The 22,759-nt window shown below is 31.2% G+C and overlaps 2 protein-coding genes across 3 annotated transcripts; one reads left to right on the top strand and one right to left on the bottom strand.

Moving 5' to 3' along the window:
• Nucleotides 1–355: 355 nt before the first annotated feature.
• Nucleotides 356–5,231, top strand: LOC134244233 (uncharacterized). Its single transcript, XM_062726492.1, has 5 exons — nt 356–468; nt 707–768; nt 861–986; nt 1,423–1,554; nt 5,083–5,231. Exons 1-5 carry the CDS (start codon nt 371–373, stop codon nt 5,229–5,231), a joined length of 567 nt encoding a protein of 188 aa, XP_062582476.1. The 5' UTR covers nt 356–370.
• Nucleotides 5,232–12,953: 7,722 nt separating this feature from the next.
• On the bottom strand, nt 12,954–20,279 carry LOC134244234 (fibrinogen-like protein A). Of its 2 annotated transcripts, XM_062726495.1 has the most exons (6): nt 20,201–20,279; nt 15,572–15,781; nt 15,360–15,484; nt 13,912–14,008; nt 13,600–13,764; nt 12,954–13,268 (listed from the first exon to the last, which is right to left on the bottom strand). In XM_062726495.1, the coding sequence occupies exons 2-6, from the start codon at nt 15,732–15,734 to the stop codon at nt 13,009–13,011; spliced, it is 810 nt and encodes a 269-aa protein (XP_062582479.1). In that variant the 5' UTR covers nt 15,735–15,781; nt 20,201–20,279; the 3' UTR covers nt 12,954–13,008. The 2 variants fall into 2 exon arrangements, with proteins under 2 accessions (XP_062582479.1, XP_062582477.1); XM_062726493.1 differs by lacking the exon at nt 20,201–20,279 and having other exon boundaries at nt 15,572–16,110.
• Between the last annotated feature and the right edge of the window lie 2,480 nt (nt 20,280–22,759).

Raw genomic sequence — 22,759 nt, 5'->3', positions numbered from 1 at the left:
CTCGTAAACTTGTTTATCAATAATTTGATATACCGGTATTCATTTTTTATCATTTAAGGTTTAATTTTTATTCATTCTGAAGAGAAAAGTACAGAAAAATTGATCAAAGACTCTTCAGAATTCAAAAATAAACAAAATATGATGACCAATAGAGAAACTGATTGTCTTCAAATCACAAATATCATTATTTAAAGAATTAAAAAAAAACGTTGTTTCATTTTAGTTGCAAACATTGATATATCATCATTAAAAATTTGTTTATAGAGATTGAATATTTGATTGTCACGGAAACATGTAATTACAAACATAAACAATTTTTAGATCGTTTGGAAATCATAAATCAAACAAGGAAATGCTATAATATTGTAAAATGTCTAAAATGGATCTTACTCTATGTACCAGGTTGATGTATATTGGATACTTTTTATTGCACTATTTTCTAGTTTCTACATCACAGATATGCGGAGGGTAAGGAGGAATTCAAATCTGTATATATTGCAACAATTATATATCATATAAAACAATAGAAACTGTAAAAGAATTGGGGGAAATTAAGTCATTGTTGAATGTCAATGATTGAAAGTTAGTTTGTTGCTTTTGTTTTTATTTATCTTTTTAGGAAATAAATTCTTAATTATAAACAATATGTCGTAAAACACGACATTTCTGGGCTAATACATGTACATGTGAATATTTTGCTTACCAGGATAGGTGGGAAAACATGTTGCAGTGGATATGTGTGGAACAAAGCAGTAAATGAATGCATACGTCTGTATCTTTACAATAATTCAATATATCCATTAATAAACTGTCAAATACAGATTCATTAGCTTATTCCATGTCTTCGAATCCCTTTACAGCTTGTGCGAAAGGTTATTTTGGTCACGATTGCAAATTCTCTTGCCCTCCACCAACATTCGGTGTCAACTGCGAGTCCATGTGTGATTGTTCTGTTGAAAAATGCCACCATGTTTACGGTTGCAACGGTAAGTACCTTTCCAATAAGTTGTCGGTACCTTAGCTATGGATACGGATGTCAGTTATAATGGAACTGTACCAAAGATCATTGTAATCCAACAAAAGGATGCATTGATAAAATTTAAAGATTGAACAATGTTGTGTTGTCTGCGCATAAATTGTTGATATTCGTTTCTCTTTTATACAGGTTATTCGATTACAATACAAGGAAATCCTACAAGGAAATAAAAGCACATATTTTTTAGAACATGATGAAAGTCGAAACGCACATATATTTTTAATAAATGTTCCAAGGTTATGAAGCATACATGTACATTACCTGCTTGAATTTTTAGGGAAGATTTATACTTTGTAATATAGACGATGTATGTCTTTGTTGCTACTTATACACCATACTTACATTTTTATAAGATCGATATTAATTTTTCTTGATATTTTTAATAGCTAAACATACCACACCATACACCTTAGAATCAACTTCTACTCTGCTGACATCCTCAGAAGTATTTTCATCTAGAATTACACATTCAGAAACTTCGACTGTAACAGAGCCTAGTCTGGAGACAACCCAGGAAGGTGTGTTTCTATAAAGCATTTACATGTTATTATATCGCTTTTAATAAAATAAATCCAAACATTTAAGTAAATGCATAAATATATTGTTCACAAATGATCATAATCACAAAAATTAAACAACAAATTGTAAATACTGTCGACGAAATATTATATATTTTCAATAGTAGAGAAAAAAATTCTTTGAAGTTGCTCTTATAGATATTTTACATGGAGCGGGTGATTTTTGTTTGAAGAAAACTGGACCGCTGAAGATAGAAAATTCGTCACGCACTTTAATGTTTACTATAGTCGGACTTTTAGTTATAGCAGCCCTATTCTTGATAATGTACATATGCATTATCTTATTCAGAGTACCTTTGCGGAGTTCTAATCGTACTTACATCTAAAAATATAAGAAAACCTGAGTTTGTCACATCAACATTATCTAAATTGTAATTACAAATGATGATTAAAACCTGCAAACAATCCAAAATATTTCATGCTTTGTGTACGTACAGAAAGAACGAATCTGTTAAATATGTTTCCAATCTCACAAAAACTGATGTCTAAAATGCCCGATAATGACGTCACAGTGTATTACACTGTAATGGTTAGGAGAAATACAGTAAAAAGAAAGTGAAGTAAAGTAAGTAGCTGAACATATATAATTTTGAATTCATATCACTCTTCAGGCAGAATCTGGTTAAATTTTCCACTTGGCTCCAATTCTTAATCGTAAAAATTGATATAACCTGATGTAGTTAATTTAAAAAAAAGGATAATATGTCATTAAGCCCTGTCTCTTCTGTATAATTTTTTCTATGAAATAAACATTTATTTCTTTACCTGATTTTATTGCAAGAAAAAACTCACAAAGTCTCTCTTAGAAAAAAAATATATAAGAACCTATAAAAAGAAACAAAACCGCGACATTCAAGTCCTCTCAATTTATTGTAACCGAGGAGGAAAATTTATTTGGAAGTCACATTATAAAATATTTCAAATATTGAATGTTTTGTTCACTTTAACAAACGTCCTGTTACGGTTTCAAGTAAGATATCAGGATGAAAATTAGAAATTTCTTAAAGCTATTCAATATTTGATCAGAAAAATGAAATGAATGTTTTGAAATTTTGAAATATTTTCATAAAAAAGTAGATTTTATAATTCATTGTATCGCATATGGTATTTATTTTTCACTTTTACACTTATCAATCAAATTACATTTACAATGTTAAATAATACTCCACCTTTTGGTAAAATAAGGTCAGTAATTTAGTAAGTTTTTACACACAGTGTACAACAATTCACGCCCTTTTTACAGCCCTTTTTAACAGCAAATCCAGCACAATTGCAATATTCAGATAATAGTTACGATTTAATTTTACACGCTTTTACATGCATTCTAATATCAATGTTTTAATTTCTACATCATTTTTAGATAAATTTGTGTAAGTTAGTGAATAATGTATATTTCATGCATATGTTGTTTTTGATGAGAATATAGTTAAAAACTAATTCATTTTTTAACATTTGATCATAGTTCTTCTGAACATTAAGCAGTACATGTATTTTGCTGTGTCTTGAGAGAATCCTGTAAAATATTGTGCAACGATTAGAAAAATCTCAAAGGTATACAAGAAATCAGATGTTTTAACAACAGAAGTGGTATATATTACTAAAAACTTCAATGGTATGCGTAGCTAAGACTACTAAAATTCCTCGAATACTTTACATGAACCCAAATTTAGTTTTTATTGCATGGCCTATATAGTTGTATTTTCTGTACACAGGTCTGATTCAAAAAATGAATAAATACTACCTTTAATGTGATACATTGTAAGAAGTTTTATAACCTAGATTTAAAAGGTTTCAGTTAAACGAATTTCAAAAATTTTTGTTTGCAATTTTTTATTCCTCTGCGCTGATTCGTTGTCCTTAAGGAAGGCCTATGGTCTCATGGAATCTGTCATTTTAATTGTTGTATCTTACATTTAATAAGCTTTTAATATTATCAGTAAGCAGGTTTCATGTTCGTATTTTCAATCATTGTTCTTTTAAATTCTGTTTTATTTCATGCCGCTCACAATGTAAGAATCAGACATTGTTTTTCTTTCTTTCGTATTTACGAAGATATGAACTTACACATGCAAATTAAAAGAAAGCAATTGAACCTCTACAGGAAAGGTTTGGACAAGAACATAAGATAGTTAAGACTTACATGCAAGCTCTTTTTCAAATACCCATTCCTAAGAATAATTTTAAGTTTGCATCACTTTCATCATTAAGTACGAGGGTTGTTTGAAAAGTTCGTGGACAACTGTAGCTGGCATGTCTTTTTTATTTGACGTCATATGTTATCCAAATTTGGTAGAAATATTTTTACAATAAATACAAATTTTTTGCATTAAATTTTTCCAAAATATTAAGATTTATTCAAAACTTATTCAGATTTTAAAAATGCAAAAATTGGATCGCAGAGCAGGTCAAAATTTAGTAAGTTACAGACAATACACTACATAATGTCAGCAGTCATATTCTATGTAAAATGGAGCAAAAACGAAAAACAACCTAAATATTCAAATTAAGAATTGTTACATCGATTCATATACCAAATTATGACTTTATATTTTGCTTTGATGAAAAGAAATCAACTTGAGAGGATAGGTAGTCCTTATTGAAAACGACAAAAACGATGACGTTTCAGAACGTCACTGAGCAGCAGATAGCGATGCAATTTTGTGTTTTACTCAGGAAAACACCCGAATAAACTCTAAAAAGTTTCGAGGAATCACAAAAATATGTCAAGCGAGATATGCATGTGTATTCAAATAGTACAGGCAGTATTTGAGTGACAGAGACTCTGTATCGGGTGAGGACAATCTGTGAAGCTACGGTTTAACTGTAAAAATCTAAACAAAAACTTTTAAAAGTTAGAACGTCAAAAAAGACATAGGCGCTTCAGAGTTGCGTATCCTGTGAAAGCAGAGTTACAAGTAAGTAATAAAAGAAATTTAGACCTTGATAAAGGAAATTATACAACAAAAGAATTAGAAAAAGGGTTGAATGCGTGGGTATTGGATTTTACAGTGTGAAATGTATAGGGATAGTATTTTTATTTTTAAATTCTTGACGCTATGTTTTGACGTTACATTTCCGTTTAGTGTGCTTTGCAGGTACGAAACATATTGATTTTAAAATGAAATAAATTGATTTCTGTTAAATCAAATGGAAGGAAACTTCACACATCAACAAAACAAATATTTTTACATGTCATATTGTTCTCATTTTAATCTTCTAGTGAGTAATATAACGAAGATTGACATCGTTTACGAACTTTTCGAACAACCCTCGTACTTGTGAAAACATATGTCTGGGGACTAGGATCCTTTAATCAAGCTCAGGATACATAGAGTTTACTTCTTGAGCCTGTTATTCATAACAAGAGACCCAATACATTGCATAAGAATTAAGCATGTGACATTGCTCTGATTGATTGCTAGGTGACTTTTAAAAGAAATAGTCTCTATAAGGAACTTCATTTTTAAGAATCTGGAACACAAATTGATGCCAAAGAAGAAGTGCTACTGCTATTTTTCTACACAAGCTCAAAATTTTGTGATGAACAACTACAAGGAACTACAGTCTTTGGAAACATCAAGATAGCTGAGCAGTCGATCTGCAAGGAGACGCACTAGTCGTATGGCTGTATAAGATACCAAAAACACAATGACCATATGAAAATTGACAAACAAAACAATGTGTGCTAAAATTTATTAGACAGCAAGTACAGCGATAGTCAAGAAAAAAACATTTTTATTTATTTTAATGCCACACTGCATAAATATTTATCGCAATATTTACATTTGCTGTGTTTTTCTACTAAGCTAACTGTGAAATTGAATTGAATACCATTTTCGTGTATTCTCAGGAAATAGAAATATACACGGAAAAACGTACGTTAAAGTGATGTCACAATGAAATTGCAGCGACGTTAGTAAAAATGCAATATAGCGCAGCAAGAAATTCAAATATTGAGTTAAAGTTGCTTCCAAACATGTAAAATGTAAATCTAGGGAATGTTTTTAAGTTTAGTGTGAATTATTGGTGTGATTGATTGATTGATTGTATGTTGTTTAACGTCCCTCTCGAGAATTTTTCACTCATATCGAGACGCCACCACTTGCCGGTGGAGGGCTACAAATTTTTTCCTATGCTCGGCACTCAGGGCCTTTGATGCCAGCACCTACTGCGACACAGGGCCCCGGTTTATACGGTCTCATCCGAAGGACCGGTCTCCACGTCCCACAGTGGGATTCGAACCCGCGACGTAAGGATTGACTCCTTACTTCACGACTCTAAAGCAGACGCTCTAACCACAATTATTGGTATGTGAATCACACAGACTTGCAAGTAGGCATATTTTTCATGAAGCGCTAGCTACCTCACACAAACCTTAAAAACATTCCTAAATATCCAGCACGTCTACGATTTTGGAAAACACTACTTGATGATTGAACTTAAAGGTTTTAATAATTAGGTTTTTTTAATAAGGAAAAAAATAAGATTCACTAGCTCCTTAGAAAGTCAAAAAGAATAGAAATATTTTTTTCTCAATAGGTTGTAGTTTAGAGGCAAAGTAAACCGTTTATTGAAATCAAACAGTGATGTAGAAAACAATATATCTTAAAGCATCTACGCGTGTACAAGATCAGACTCATCTGTGAAAGGGATTTTATTTTGAAAGCTCAATAAAAGACGAAAAGACAAACAGATGATCGCACGACAGGCATATACTTTCGGTATCTTGTCTTATAGATCTAAAATGAATATTTTTGACGTCTCCTTATTTCTTAGATTCAAGTCTTCTGATAGAAGTCTTCTGTCTAAATGCAAATGATTATAGAATGGATGTTGGCCCGCTTTCTGCAGTGGTGAGACCGTTGGTTTATGGATCTCGGAGTAAGAAGTTAGTGTTTATTTGACGAGTTTCAGTTGAAAACTGTAATCCGAGGTCAGGCGTCTCAGTACTGTAAAAGTGGTTATTTACGCGTGGGGGAAATTTACACTACTTACGCGGTAAGCCAAGAACCGCGTAAAAGACCCCCGCGCGTACGGTCACAAAATTTCAAACTTCCAGAATAAATCTAGATTATTATTTATACTGTTAGACCGATTGAACCAGTCGTGCATTAATTGTGGTATTGAACACACGTGAGTAGATAAATATATCACAAACAGAGAAGAAAACTAACTTTTCAGTTTTTTAATTGTGCGATGAAAAATGCATCTTCATTTAAAATATTTCAAAGCAGCGTCACGCAATTAAAAGCTTCAAAACATTGATACTCATTTTCATTTCTTTTGTATATTCGTGTTTGTCTCTCTGAATTTCAAATGATTAGTTCAAAATGTTACATAAACTGACAGTCACTACAAACGTACCTAATTGTCAACACTCGACACGCAGATACAGGTAAGTAGATCCCCCTTTGAAGTTTGAGCTTCCGTAAATAATTACAATAAAACGGACACCAGTTGTTCACACTTCACCGCATTTGACTGTGCACATCGACGTTATATTTACTTAACGTTATAAAATCTTATTAATATGTTTAGTTTGGTTGCAATTATTTTAATTTTTTTATTATCATTTTCAATGGGGAAAAAACTTGTTCACATGTTTGACTGTGCACATCGACGTTATATTTACTTAACATTATAAAATCTTATTAATATGTTTAGTTTGGTTGCAATTATTTTAATTTTTTTATTATCATTTTCAATGGGGAAAAAACTCGATGTTAGTAACGAGGCCGCGTAAATTTCTTTCGGTAACTAGTGCGACCGCGTATATTACAACCCTGCGTAATGTTTGCTGGTCACAATCGCGTACTTAACAACCAGTGTAAATAACCACTTTTACAGTAGATAATGGCACTGAGAGAATCTCTTAATTCTTAGAGATTCTTAGTGCTGATTTCAGGTCTAAATTTGCAGACACCGACCGCCATCTGTTCGCGTTTCCATATTAGCTAACATTAATTCTACAAGTGATATATAACCAAAACAAAATACAAAATAGTAATAATTATAATAAACAAAGGATACATTATAGTTAATACATTTAATATTTTAAAGTGATAAAAAAAACTTCTGAATACATTACAGTCCTTCTCAGAAAAATAAATTCATTCTCAGTTTAACATAAATAGGGTAAAAAAAATCAAAAGCAAAGACACAAAGTAAGACAAAATCAATGAAAAACAAAACCGCTGTTATATGTTTGGTTTGTACAAAACACTAAGACCTTTTTGTCGTACACCTAGGATCCTGTTTATTGTTTTCTTGTCGAATCATCAACACGCATATAAAAAGAAAATAAATCTATAATGGTGCTCTTTTAACCATCATTCGAACAGAACTAACAACAATTGCACTGAGAAATAGCGATTTCCAAGGAAACGTCCAGTTTAAACTTCCGTAGGGACCAGTGAGGAGGGCTATATGACGTGCGTTGTACCACCACCCTCCATCTCCTCCCGTGTCTTTAACACAGGATAGCAATGATTTGTCCTGATCCTTGTCCTTGGTTGAAAACTTCATTTCATTCAGATTCAAGCCAGGTAAAATGGGTGTCATTGCGTCACCTTAAACATATATGAATTATCATAAATTAAATACAAGTATATTAAAACACTCAAAAATAAAGGTTTGTACTTGTTTTTCTTAGAAAAAAAGTCGCCGTACAAAACTTTCAAAAAATGCGGAGGGTAAGAAGGAATATGAATTTCTACACATTGTATAAATAATTTCATATATTGGATGAATGATAATGATAACGCGTTGGAAAACATTTTGTTTGACTGTTTTTAAAAAATGATTGAGTGCAAGACTTTTTTTTTTTTGTTAATAAGTAAATTTATTTAAAGAAGATATTTTTCAATCAATTTAATATTTCCTTAAATAAAATCGTAATAACAACCAACCTAATTATGATAAAACATGACATATTTCTGCCACTACATATGAATTATCTGCTTATCAGGTTAGATGGGATAACATGTTGCACTGGATATGATTGGGACAAAGCATTGAATGAATGCTTACGTTTCAATCTTTATAATAGTTCAATATTCCAATCTCATGAATAAACTGTCGGATTCTGGGTAATTAGCTTATTCCATGACTTTGTTTTCAATGACAGCTTGTTCGAGGGTCAAGGTTGCAGATTCGCCTGTCCTCCACCGACATTCGGTGACAGGTGCCGGTCAGTGTGTAATTGTCCGTTTGAAAAATGTTATCATGTCTACGACTTTATTGGTATTTATCTATGTACTTAGAATACGATTTCAATAGCGTGATTGCCATTTAATAATTTAAATTTTAAAAAATCTGAAAAAAATAATTAAAAAATGACAAATATATGTAAATAGATGGTTGTGAATCTGGGAAGTTGGGTTATAATTGTGAGAATACCTGTCGATACCCTAGCTATGGTGACGGATGCCAGTTACATTAAAACTGTACCAAAGAACACTGTGACCCCTCTAAAGGATGTATAGGTTAAACTAAAAGAAAAAAACTGAAAGAATGTTGAATCGCCTACGCATCAATATTTGTTTCCCTTTCATGCTCAATTATTCAATTTTAAATATATGTGAAAGAGTAAGGAAATAAAAGTATTTTTTTTTTTAGCCAAACTTAAGCTTGAAAGAGGTAACTTATATATGTTTTTCATGGTCAATTTTATTAGGAAAAGCTAAATGGTAAAAATCAGCCTATGTGATATTGCTATTTTTTGTCATTTTGTGTTTCCTCACAAAATTCACATGGCTTGGTATATTTTTCTTAAGTTTATATTACACTTTTAGCACCAAGGTTACATATTCTGAATTTTGTTTTCACCTGTTAACCTTTACTGAATGTGATATGTCTATATTTGTTTTTTTATTGAAATATTACTAATATTTTCCAAGTCTATTTCAAATTCCAGTTTTTTTGGAGAAAAAATTTTAAGAATCATCCACTTTTCTAATCTTATGACATGAAATTAAATATTTTTTTAAAGAAAAAAAATTGTTTGTATCATCTTTCCTTTAGGCATGAATTTGTCTTTTAATTTTGAGGAATAATTTTTACTTAGGTAAAGTATGTTTTCGTTTCGCTACTTGTACTTACATTTTCATCAAGTCAAAATTAATTTTCTTCTATTCTTTAAAAGCTGAAAATTCCACACGATATTCCCCAGTATCACCCTCTTCTCTTCTAACATCCTCAGAAGTATTTTTAGCTCAAACTGCACGAGCAGAAGCGTCGATTGTATCAGAGTTTGGTCTTGAAGCAATTTCTAAATCATTTTCATAATACAATATCGTTTTCAATATAAAAAACCGAACAATAAATTAAATGGATAAATATATCGCTCACAAATAATAATGATCATAAAAATCAAACAACAAATTGTTAATATTATAGACAAAGTAATATTTCCAATAGTAGAGAAAAATATTGGTCTCAGAGACATTTCGCAAGGAACCAATGATTTTTATTTGAAGAAAACTGGACCGCTGAAGATAGAAGGTTCGTCACGAACTTTAATTTTTAATATAGTCGGACTTTTGGTCATAACAGCCCTCTTCTTGGTAATGTACATATGCATTATCTTATTCAGAGTACCTGTGTTTAGTTTCAATCGAAGTTACAGCTAAAAAATCACAAAATCTCATCAACATTATCTAAATTGTTATTACACATGAGGATTAAAAGCTACAAACTATCCAAATTATTTCATGCTTTGTGAACAGAGAGACTACATCTGTCAAAAATGTTTCCAATCTCACAAAGCCGATAATGACGTCACACACTATAATGGGTTAGGGACAATAAAAGAAAGTATAATGAGTATTCGAACATATTTGGAATTTAGGCAGATGTTGAATAAAAAAATTCCACTATGCTTCGATTATAAATCGTCAAAATATGCTTCAATCTGATACTTATATTTCTAAAACACTATGTCATTAAATCCTGACCCTTCTATATAACTTTTTTATAAAATAAACACGTTAGTCTGTCCTTGATTTTGTTGCATTTAAAATAAGAAAGCCTATTTTAGAAAAAAAATATTCAAAAACCCATTAGCAGCGGTTTTCAAGTACTCTTAATTCATTGTTACCGACAAGGAAATATTTGAAACTCAAAATCTAAATATTTAGAATATTGAATGTTTTGTTTACTTGAATAAACTTCCTGTTATGATTTCAATTAAAAAATTAGGATTAAAATTAGACATGTTTTAAAGCTTTTAAATTGATCAGGAAAAACAGTCATATTAAAATCAATGTTGTGGAAAATATTTAAATATTTACACTAGAATAACTTAATAGATTCTACAGATCATCAGTGTATCATTTGGTTATTGTTTTTTAATGGATGATGTTTTTTATAGATTATATTATTTATCAGTATATAATTGTTTCTGTTGTGTTCGTATATGTACGAGGGGTTATCAAAACTTCGTAGACTGAGGTGATAAAATTGATACTACGGAGTATCGTACTTTTATAAGGAACATAAAACAACAAAAAATAAAGAAATGTTGAAATTTTTAGCTTGATACGTTCATTATTGACAAAATTATGAACAAATAAAAACGACTTTATATGATCAACCGGCACTGTGGTCGTTTAATTTTATGAAGTCCCAAAACTTCACATTTTTCAAATCTGATTCTTTTACCTCATTCACTTATCTTGATGAAGTTTCCTGGAGGACTTAAACCTTTCTTGTTTTTATGCCTTTACAAGTCATGAAAGGCTGCTTTCAATGCATATAACATTGCATATACATTTGGAGAAATTCTTGCTTAATTGTGCCAGCATAATTTGCTTTTTGAGTTCAATATCTACCACAAATAATCAACGTCATTTCTTGACGTGATTGACTTTTTACACCTTGAGTACAAATTGAAATTAACTGTTCATTTCTTTTCTCTCAGAATCTATTTTGGCATTACAAAACAAGTCCTCTGGATGCATTTTATTTCTCTGTAGACAGTTTAAACATTTCCTAGGTGTATAACAGTTTTTTTTTTCATGCGCAAAACTTTATAGAATGTTGGGAAAAAAAACCACTTCCCCCTTTTGACGTCATTTTCAAGTCCTCAATTGTTTGGACACTCCATATAAAATGTACGATAAACTTTTATAGAACTTACCGATTGATGTAAACATTACGAACTATATTATACGAACTAATACCGTCTCATCACAAACCTGAATTAATAGGATTTTTAATTGATGCCAAATGTTCATAACAAAAGAGTTTTTTTCAGTAATACTGAGGGCGAAAAAAAACGTCATTTTCGAGGTTGCACCGCCTAGACAAACCATTGCTTACAAAAGCACTATTAATTTATTAAGATAAAATTCATGGTTTGTGGTGTTTTTCTTTAGACAGAAAAGATGATGCTAACTAAATATCTCAAAATTCATTGATATACCTAAAGTGGTTTAAATTCTATTGCGCCACGAACTTTTTGATAATTCCTTGTATATAACCATGCAAAGACTGCTTCTCCTTGCAAAATGCACAGCTACATGTACCTTGATGTTTCCAAAGACTGTAGTTTATTGATGATTGAACTGGAAAAAAACGCCAAACTCTTGGAGAAGTTGAAAAAATAGAACATGTACAAGTATATTAGAGTCCACTTATGCACCAGATCAGACCCGTCTGTGAGAGGAATTCCATTTTGAAAGCTCAATAGCAAACGGAAAGACAAACAGATGATCGGACGACAGGTATTCACTCTCGTAATCTTGCCTAAAAGATCTAAAATAAATAGTCGTTGATGTCTAATAGAAAATATTTTCTTTCCAATAGCAAATAATAGACAAAAAAGATGTTGGCCCGCTTGATACAGTGGTTAGAGCGTTTGTTCTAGGATTGCTGAGCAGAAAGTTTGTATTTACGTGAAAAGTTTCGGATGAGACCCGTAAACCGAAATCAGTCGTCTCAATAGATAATGGCACGGAGATCCCTTACCGCTATAAAAAGATCCTTAGTTTCAAGTAAAGGTCTAAATTAGCAGACACCTCCCGACAACTATCGGCGTCTCAATTTTAGAAAACAATACTCGAAGGGACATTTAACAAACAAATAAAACAATAATAATAGTATACAAAGGATGCATTGAAGGTCATACATTTATTTTAATACAACATTTTGAAGTGGAAAAAAACTTCTGCTTTTCTTCCAGTCCTTGTGAGAAATATATATTCCATTTCAATTTAACAAATATAGGGAAAGAAAACCAAAGCAAAGATACAAAGTAATATAAAATCAATGAAAATAGTATTAATATGGTTTGCACAATGCATTCACGCCTTTTTGTCGTACACGTAGGATCTTGTTCATTTCTTTCTTGCTAAATTATCGGCATACGTAGTAAAAACGGAAACACATTTATTTCTATGGTGCTCTTTTAACCATCATTCGAACAGAATGAACATCAATTCCACTGAGGAATAGTGGTTTCCAAGGATTCACCCAGGTGACACTTCCGTAGGGACCCGTTAGGAGGGCTATATGGCATGCATTGTACCACCACCCCCCTCCTCCTCCCGTGTCTTCAGAACAGGATAGAAATGATTTGTCCTGATCCTTGTCCTTGGTTGAAAACTTCATTCCATTCAGATTCAAGCCAGGCATAAAAAATGTCATTGCGTCACCTTAAACATAGATCAATTATCATCCTATTAAAATGCTCAAAATGAAGGTTTGTATTTTTTAATATAAGAAAAAAGTCGTCGTACTTGAAATTCAAAATAAAGATTTAAAGTTGATTTAGTTGAGTTAAAAAATTACAATAAAAGATTAAAAACATGAAATGCTGAAACAAAAGAATATGGATTTTCAATCAGAAAAAGGGGTGGAAATGAAAATGTGAATATAATTAGGGATTAAAATATATACCTCTTCTTAATGTAAAATCATTAATATACAAACAATTTGACAACAAATAAAGGCATATCTTTTTTAGGAACTTAACTGATACTTTACCAAGAGAACCAGAGGCGCCTCCAATATCTAGAGCATAACCACGCTTTTCGTCAGAAATTGAAAATACGTCATATTTTTCAAAATATTTTAAACCAAGGATATGTGTTGCAGAAATATACAGCAAGGAGTTTCTCTTTCTTGTTAGGTGATGGATGATCTCATTTCCTAAAAGAAATCACTGGAAATGCATATATCAAAACATCGGAAATACCATTTTAAAAGGAAATATACAATAGATTCTATAACAATAGATTCTATTAAATAACATTTTATATGAGCTGGTTTATGAACCTTAAAAGGATATTTTCTTACCAATCCAGTATTCGGAGGTTATATTCCCAAAGCCAATTTTATACTCTATCCAGTTTTTTGCAAAACTTATGGAGCCATCCTCCCGATTCATAAGTGTCTAGAAAAATAGAAATAAGGACGAAGATACTTTTCAATATTTTGTTCCGTTTTTATTCTAGTTTAAGTAGACAAATATTAAAGAATTATTACCACCTGAAAGATACTCTATCTCTTTACAGTGTTCACCTCTTAAGGTCAAGATCTAGTAAATAACTTTAGACTAACTTTTGGTACTAGATCCATTATGACGTCATAATCAATTTAAACTTTCTTTTTCCCGTACTTTACGGCTTTAGCAGAATTATGTAGAAAATACGGTATTTTCATGACATTTAATTTGAAATCATATGAAAAGTAAACCGGATACCAATATTAAATTTGATATTGATTTAAAGAAGAGGCAATGACCATACTAATTACCGTTTTCTGAGAGACTAATTTTAGCGAATTTAAAATGTTCACTTGATAAGATATTACAAATAAAACACAACTAATTTTTAGCGATATTCAATTTAGCGTTCCCGGAACCCTTGCTAATAATGCCGAAATTAAATCCTCGCTAACAATTCTACTTACATGGTATTCCTTTTGTTAACAACATTTCTGTATTATCAATACATAATTTTTTAAAATAATTTTAATGCTCTATGTACCACTAGAATTCTGTTCAAAATGCATTTCTACTTTGAAGATAATAAATATTATTGATCAGAAGAAGTCTGAGCTTAAAGACATGTGATATAAACATTTTTTATTTCTTCATTTTATGTTCCAGGTTTAGAAAAGTCGATAATTCTTCGATTTTTCCCCCTAAGACTTGGAAAATAAAATAAACTTTGAAATATTAATAATACTTCAATGAAATAACAAATGTGGACAAATCACACTCAGTAAAGGTTTAGGGATGGAAACAAATTACAGAACATTTTAGTGTGTTGCTTAAAGTATTATATACATGTAAACTTTAGAAAAAATGTACCAAACTATCTGAATTTGATGTGAAAAAGCAAAATTGTAAAAATCAGCTTATGTGATTTTCTTATCTGTGTTACAAGTAATTGATTAAGTCGGAATGTCAGTAAATGATTAGCTATCAAAAGTGGATTGTTTTCGGAGAAATTTTTTTTTTAAATTCGATATCATAGAATATCTGGTATGCATTACACACACATGTCAACATTTACATTATACTGAAAATTATTCCAACAAACAAGCGAGAATTCGATAATATTTACAAATAAAACTTTTGAGGTAACAATTTTTCAATGAATTATGCCCATTTATTTTCATTTTACAGCTAGTGTATGTTTGTAGTATTGAAAAAAATAAAGCAAATCAAAAGACATATGAATGTCAAAGGAAAAGGAACAAAGAATGAAATAATCAAAGGAATAAATGAGAATATTTACCGTCCAACCTCCGCCGCTTGTTTCCATATCACAAACAACATCAATGAGTTGATTAGGCAACGGCTGGATTGTATAGACCCCAGACCCCCTAATACCACTATCAAATAGTTCCTTACAGTCAAACGCTGAAGAAGATGTAACAAAATGGGATATACTCCGACACATAATTTCTTTAAAAAATATTAGAAATCTCATTTTATGAAGTAAACTACCTTCTTTTACGAGATACTTCCAACCACTCTCTGGCGTTCTCATGATATTGAGGGGACATCTTTCATGAATGCGGCATTTCTTTAATCCGTGATTGTAGCCGAAACAGGTGCATTGATCAATGCATCCACTGGCACAAACTAACTGTGAATTTGCAGAGAACATTCCAATCAAAGAACTGTCATCAGGTCTGTTGTCAGGTTTGGAATAATCTAAAAAGGACTGTGTTATGGATTTTGAAGATGCTAATAGTTTCGGCAAAAGTACAAAAATAATAGCCAAAGTCATTAGAACGAAATATACATCCATTGTTGGGAGAAAAGGAGAATTCAGAAATAAGTTTATAACATCCTTGTCCTTTTGCACCTCACTCAGCTTATGGTTATACCTCTGTCAGTTTGATCGACGTGATTACAATCCTCCCACCTAATACAATTAGTGTCTTCGTGATTGCTTTGTAATTATGAATTGATTGGATCTTTCTTAGCAATTTCTGTAGGTGTTAAGATATATTATAGATATTCGTGTTGTGTCTGATTGGGAAGTACGGAAATAATATTCAAAACAATTTTAAAATTGAGGGTTGAAATCCCCCAACTTAGAGATTGACATAAAATCAATATAATATACAACCAGAAAAAACCATTCTTTACTAAGGCAAGGCTATTGATACTTATTGAAATACACAGCTGGTTGTTGCATTGTTCACAACATTGTTTGAGGTATTATTTTTGATGTCATAATGCCTCTGCATGCGCATTAACCCTCAAGAGAATACGGGCTCGAACCCGGTGAATAAACGGTGATATAAACTGTTTGCGTTTAAATATATCATATACTAGGAACTTTTAAAAGACTATATAGTAATTATAAGTATATGTTCTACATGCAAACACGAATATTGAATTACATACATGTATAATCAGGTTTATTAAAAAACATATTACATTATGTAGATGAATCAACGACAGTTTTCTGTAGTACTTTATTGGATTGTTATATAAACATTTTCATTAATATATATAGATATAAAGATCAATTATCGCAGGAGACATGGGTATAAACAGTTTGTCAGTGTTGTTCCTCTGAAAATGTAAATGCATATGAATGTTATTCTAGGTGTCATTATTATACTATGGGTTAGAACTTTCTTACTGAAACAAGTGTCTGTGCATACAGCATATAATATATTTACAACTATTTTAAAAACCCAACATTCGTTATTGAATTGCAAAGATAAAAACCTTTTCAAACGCACTCAAAATAATAAATTTTAATTTTACGTCACGCTCCTCACTAACAACATAAATGATCGTTATCGGTCGGTTTTTCCAATTATAATTAAGAGAATGAATTGTTAATTGGTGCTGCATTTGTAAAGATTGAGATTTGCATAAACATTACGTGAAATAATAAATTCTGTAAAATGCAAATGAATATATCTTGTTTGCTTATATAAAGAAAAATCTGCAAAATATGTAAAATTGTTTTTTTTTTCATTTATCGGAAAGGACAATAACGTAGATAAGATCGTCTGGCACCAAAAACACAAGTGACAAGATTGAACAATTCCTTTTAAAGCATTTATAATTGATTGGTCCTTATACTGAAATACGTAATTATTACTTAGGAATATAATACATGTACAGAGAAAGTAATGAAAGACTAACTTTAGAATAAAAATCGTGAAATTTACTTAATCAACTTAATTCGAAAGTTTATTAAAGAAAAAAAATTCAAAAAATTATTTAATTGTGGAAGAATAAGTCACCTAAAATGAGTTTTTATTTTGTTTTCATTTTTCTTTACCCCATATATTTGCTGCTCTATTCGCGCGCACAACTGGGTACAGTCCACAAAGAAGAAGGTACGGTTTGGGCTTTACTGAGCCCAAAAGATTTCATGTTTATAAAAAGTTATGAAATTGGCTTTTACAATAAGTGAATAGATAAATATGATAAATCATTAAAGAATATGACATAAAGGATGACCCTTCTGGAAACATGACGTCACTTATTGGTACATTTCTACAATTAATGCAGAATACCCTTAAAATGACTCATTTCTGTGCTTATTTTCCTTTGGAAAATAGTGTCTGCCACCGTCGCCCGCTCTAATTTTTTTATATATTATGTAAATTGCTTTGAAATATCACACATCTCAAAATCTTTTTGATAGTGGCAAAGTATGCTTTCTGAAAAGAATTTTCACTGAAAATTGGTGTCTTCTGCAACTTTTTAAGAGAATGAGGGAAATGCACAAGTTAATGACGTCTCAACTAGCATTTAGGAGGTCATATGAGAAAAACAATTTATGTATTCTTACTGCATGGAATCCGTATGATTCAGAAGGGATGAATTTTAATTTCTTATATCACTTTCATTTTTGAAAAACACAGGGCTTAATGTGTATTGAAAGGGTACCGTGTTCTTGTTTTCCCATAGGCGACAATGTAAACGTTTCTACTCATGGCGATGTCCCTAATTTCGTAAGTGACCCCTGAAATCAAAGCACATCAAGTTGTCTTTCCTTAGTTAAAATCTCGATGTGGCATGTCAAATTCGTTTTCCGGCAAATTGTTTCTGTCTGTGGGAACCTCTAAAAATGAAAGTGTATGTCGGGAAACTTCAGACATTTAACTGGGTTACAATACACAAAATAATTCGGCTGATCTTTTTTTTTCCTATTAATTACATTTGCCAAGCTTTTTTGATCCGAGAGATACTCCTTATCAACAATTGTGCTTAGTCTAGTACATCTTCACAATCTTTTATGCAAGTCTGCAAACTAAGAAACTTGTCATTTTTTCTGCACTACTTTCTTCTCTTACCGATTCTAAAAATAATAAGTAGGATGTAACCAACTACTTGACCTAAACAAATATGGCCGTTGTAAAACCTCATATGCTTTGCGCCTCAATAAATAAGTTAATGGAGCGCTTAGAAATATTTACATAATAAGAAAATTAGACATTTACACGGTTAGCTAAAATATTAGATCAAATAACCATAGTTTTCCTTTAAATTGTACTTAGCAGTAATATTCTCTTAAAAGAGTACGACTACTTGGCCCTCGAGGGCATATTTTTGTTTTCTCTGAGTGCAGTCAAATTAAATATTCATACATGCATTATAACACATTTTTTTATTTTAAAGTGTTCACTGTAACAAATTAAAACTTTTGAATAATTAAATATGGTTTTCTTTACATATTTGCGTGATCATTAGCTAAACAGAATTATAAAACTGGCATTGTCGAAATAGTTTCACTATCTTCAAAGAGCATTGATATTTCTTTGCAAAACAATCAATTTGCAATTAAATTAAATGAATTTACACAATTTCAGCATGTATCCTAATATTGTATTGATCAATAGTCTAGACATGTCTAAAATTTATCTCAATGTATAAATGCCAAAAGGACAAATCATAGCAAAAATAGGATTTACATTTCTAACCAATATTGACTACAGTACGTAATTCTTTATATTGCTTTTTCTATAAGTGTTAATTAGTCTGTACGTGACATTATGAACTTTGCTTTGCTTCCCTACGCTTGGAAATTAAGTTTGGTAAGTGTTTCAATATGATCTACATTGTACATACAATAAGCGAGGCGCTAAAATTAGTTAAAGGCAAATAGTAGTTCACATACACATGAATGTATTGTCCCCCGCTGAAAGTGGGGGATATTAATGGCGAGATTTAATTTATTCTGGAAGTGCTAAATCAGACAAGGAAATGTAGTAAAAATGTTATTGTAATAGAATGGATTTCCTGTCGTCAACTATGTAAAACTTTCATTCACTATTGTGGCCCGCCCTATCCCCAGGGTCATGATTTTAACAATTTAGATTCTACGTACATTTTTACACTACCCAAGGATGTCTCCACATAAGATTCAGCTTTCCTGGCCCAGCGGCTCTTGAGAAGAAGATTTTTCAGATAAATTTGTATGTAAAACTTGGATTCCTTATTTTGGCCCCGTTCTACCTCCGGGTGTCATGATTTTAACAATTTAAAATCTACACTACCCAAGGGTGCTTTCATATAAGTTTCAGCTTTCCTGCCCAGTGGTTCTTGAGAAGAAAATTTATCAATGACCCAACCCTATTTTTGTCTTTTCTTGATTATAACCCCTTGTAAGGGGTATTGTCCCTTTATTTTAACTTGAGAAGAAGTAAAAAATGTGAAAAGTTTACAGACGGACGGACGACGGACAAATTATGATCAGAAAAGCTCACTTGAGCCTTCGGCTCAGGTGAACTAAAAACAAGACATCTCTTTGTGCAACTAGTGTGAATATTTTAATCATCAGGAAAGATGGAGCAACGTGTTGAAGTGGAGTTTATGTGGAACAAGGCATACGTTTGTATCATTATTCAAAAGCTTCATCTTCAAAACTGTAATGATTTAATGTTAGATAATAACTTCATCATGTCTTTGTATCGGTTTACAGCTTGTATGAAGGCTTATTTTGGTGGAGATTGCAGGTCTGCTTGTCCATTACCAACATTTCGTGCGATGTGCCAGTACATAAGTCGTAAGTCCTTTCGTGAGATGATTTTATAACTTGATTATTTTTAATTGAAAGGGTATAAAATAATTTATTAGTGAAAATTATATGCTTACATATGGATGTGAATCTGGAACATTTGGTGAATATTGTTTGTGAGAAGATTTGTCTGTATCTTTACTATGGAAAGGGATGCCGACAACAATGTAATTGTATCTAAGAACATTACAGTCCCTCTTAAGGATGTATAGGTAAAATCAAAAGTTAAAAAAAATATCCTTATACAATTAAATTGAATTGCCTAGCATAAATTGTTAAATATGTTTCCCTTTCACGCTGGAATTTTTTATTTTAAATGAAGGAAATAGTAAAGGGAAATATAAGCACAGACTTTTTTCCGTAAATCTCGAAAGTGGTACTTTAATGTGTATACTGTGAATTTTCGTTGTTTTCGTGGTATGAAGAGACCCACGAATTTATGTCCACCACGAAATGTAAATTTTCATATGCACAACTACTAAAAAGTTCTTCAGCCACGAAATCAAATCCCCACAAACCAGCATTTTTTCCTCAAACCACGAAAATTTGACCACACGAAAATATTTGATTTTACAGTATATATTTAATTAATGTAAAGTAGTTAAAAAGCGTATTTCTGAACTTGATTTTTTTATCTATTAATACATGTAACATATAAGTAGTAAAGATGTAATATGTCTTTGTTTTGCTACTACTACTTAAATTTTCATAAGATCAAAATTAAATTTTTTTTATCTTATATTTTTAATAGCTATAAATACCACAAATACGTCTTAGAATCATCTACTCCTCTAACATCCTAAGAAGAATTTTCACCTTCAGTTGCACAAGCAGAAACGTTGAATGTAGCAGAGTTTAGTTTGGATACAGCCCGGGAAGATACTGTGTACACTTATATTACTATAGCATTTACATCATACCAAAACGTTTTTAATTAAAATTTTCAAACAATTTTAGTAATTGCATAAACATTGTTGACAAATTTTGATAATCAAAAATATCAAACTATGAATTATTTATTCTATAAAAAAAATGTAATCTATTTTTGAATAAAAGTTAATTATGTTTAAATATCGTGTGAAAAAGAGTATTTGAAGTGCGGGAAAAACAATGTCCTTTCACAAAGAGTATTTTAAAATTTAATCCCAGGCCTTATTTACTAGCATTAAAGAGAGTGAATCGGCCACTCTGGATGCATGAGTAAAACTGCCAAAGTTAAAAGACCGCGAAAAATGACACCATATTCCATGAAACTGTGTTTTAAAAATTACAGCGGGTCAGGAAAAATTAAAGGAATTGAATAAACAGAAATATCATATATGTAGTTGAATGTGAATTTTACTCTTGTGACCGAATACAGTTAAAATGTGTACCTGTGCATCTTAACACTTCAGAATTTAAGCCGAATCATATCTAACGTGTAATCAATCGAATAATCAACAAAAATCATTATATAATATAAACTACAGTGCATTAACGATTTGTTAAGACAAAGACATTGGAAATGAAAATATCTGATATCAGTCAAACTATCTTAATATTTTTAAATTGAATTAATGTTATACCGATTTTGACATCATGTAAAATTCTTCTTTACTGGTTTCTGTAAAAAACGAGTATCATATTTTTACATTACAAAATGAATGATCAATATCATTACATGTATAACTGTAGCCTTATATTAGTATGTGTACATAGCATGGAGTTACAATTTAATTTAATAATTCATGCAAATTCATATATCCGAACGATTTTTTTTCGAAGTAATTTGGACCATGATACATTGCTTCTTAACGATATATTCTAAAATGACTACTACATGTACATGTATATCTTAAGGAGGCTGGTGGTTCAACAAATTAATCCCAAATTAACCACCAGATTTAACTTATTTTTTTAGATACGGTATCTTTAGCTGTCAATTATCATTTGGCAAAGAAAAATTCATATATTTTAGTTTAAAATTTTGATCATTTTTGTATATTTTTATATAGAGCTCTCCTTTTAGAGGAGATTGAAATAGTCTAAAAATGGCTGCCACTCCCCTGCCTCTTTAAAGGCCCTGTCACACCAAGCTGCGTTCACACGGAGTCATTACGGCGTTGTTAGATTTTTAAAATCGCCGTGGAATCGCAGGAAAATTGCACGAATTTCTGTAAAATTTTCACAATATGAAGATGTCACGGCGACGGATGCGATTCTACGGCGATCTCACGGCGTTATACTGCGTTCCCACGGAGATTTCTCGGCGATTGACTGCGCTTCCGCGGAGTTTTCACGGCGCGTTGGGAGTTTTCACCTCGTGTTCACGGCGTTCTCACTGCGCCTGTTGCGTTCACAATACGTTCACAATGCGTTCTATACTCATTAAAATATATTCAGAAGGAAAGTAAAACATTTTTGTTTAAAAATTCAAGTTACACGATGAAAAGTCTATGATGAAAAACTTCTAATCATGCCTAGAAATTCTAAAAATATTCTAGATAATTAAAATGCTCTATCTAAATAATTTAGTACTAAATTATTTATATTTGATAGTTTTATGATTAAACTCCTTTTTTCAATTTTATAGGTTCAGATGTGTTGTTAGATTTTCTTTGATTTTATTATGAATGTAAAAAAAAAATAATAAACAC

The sequence above is a fragment of the Saccostrea cucullata genome, unplaced genomic scaffold (assembly GCF_032062105.1).
Source record: "Saccostrea cucullata isolate Sc308-1 unplaced genomic scaffold, CSIRO_AGI_Scuc_v1 ctg6129, whole genome shotgun sequence".
In the NCBI taxonomy this organism is placed as follows: Eukaryota; Metazoa; Mollusca; class Bivalvia; order Ostreida; family Ostreidae; genus Saccostrea; species Saccostrea cuccullata.
This window is presented reverse-complemented; position numbering and strand designations above follow the sequence as displayed.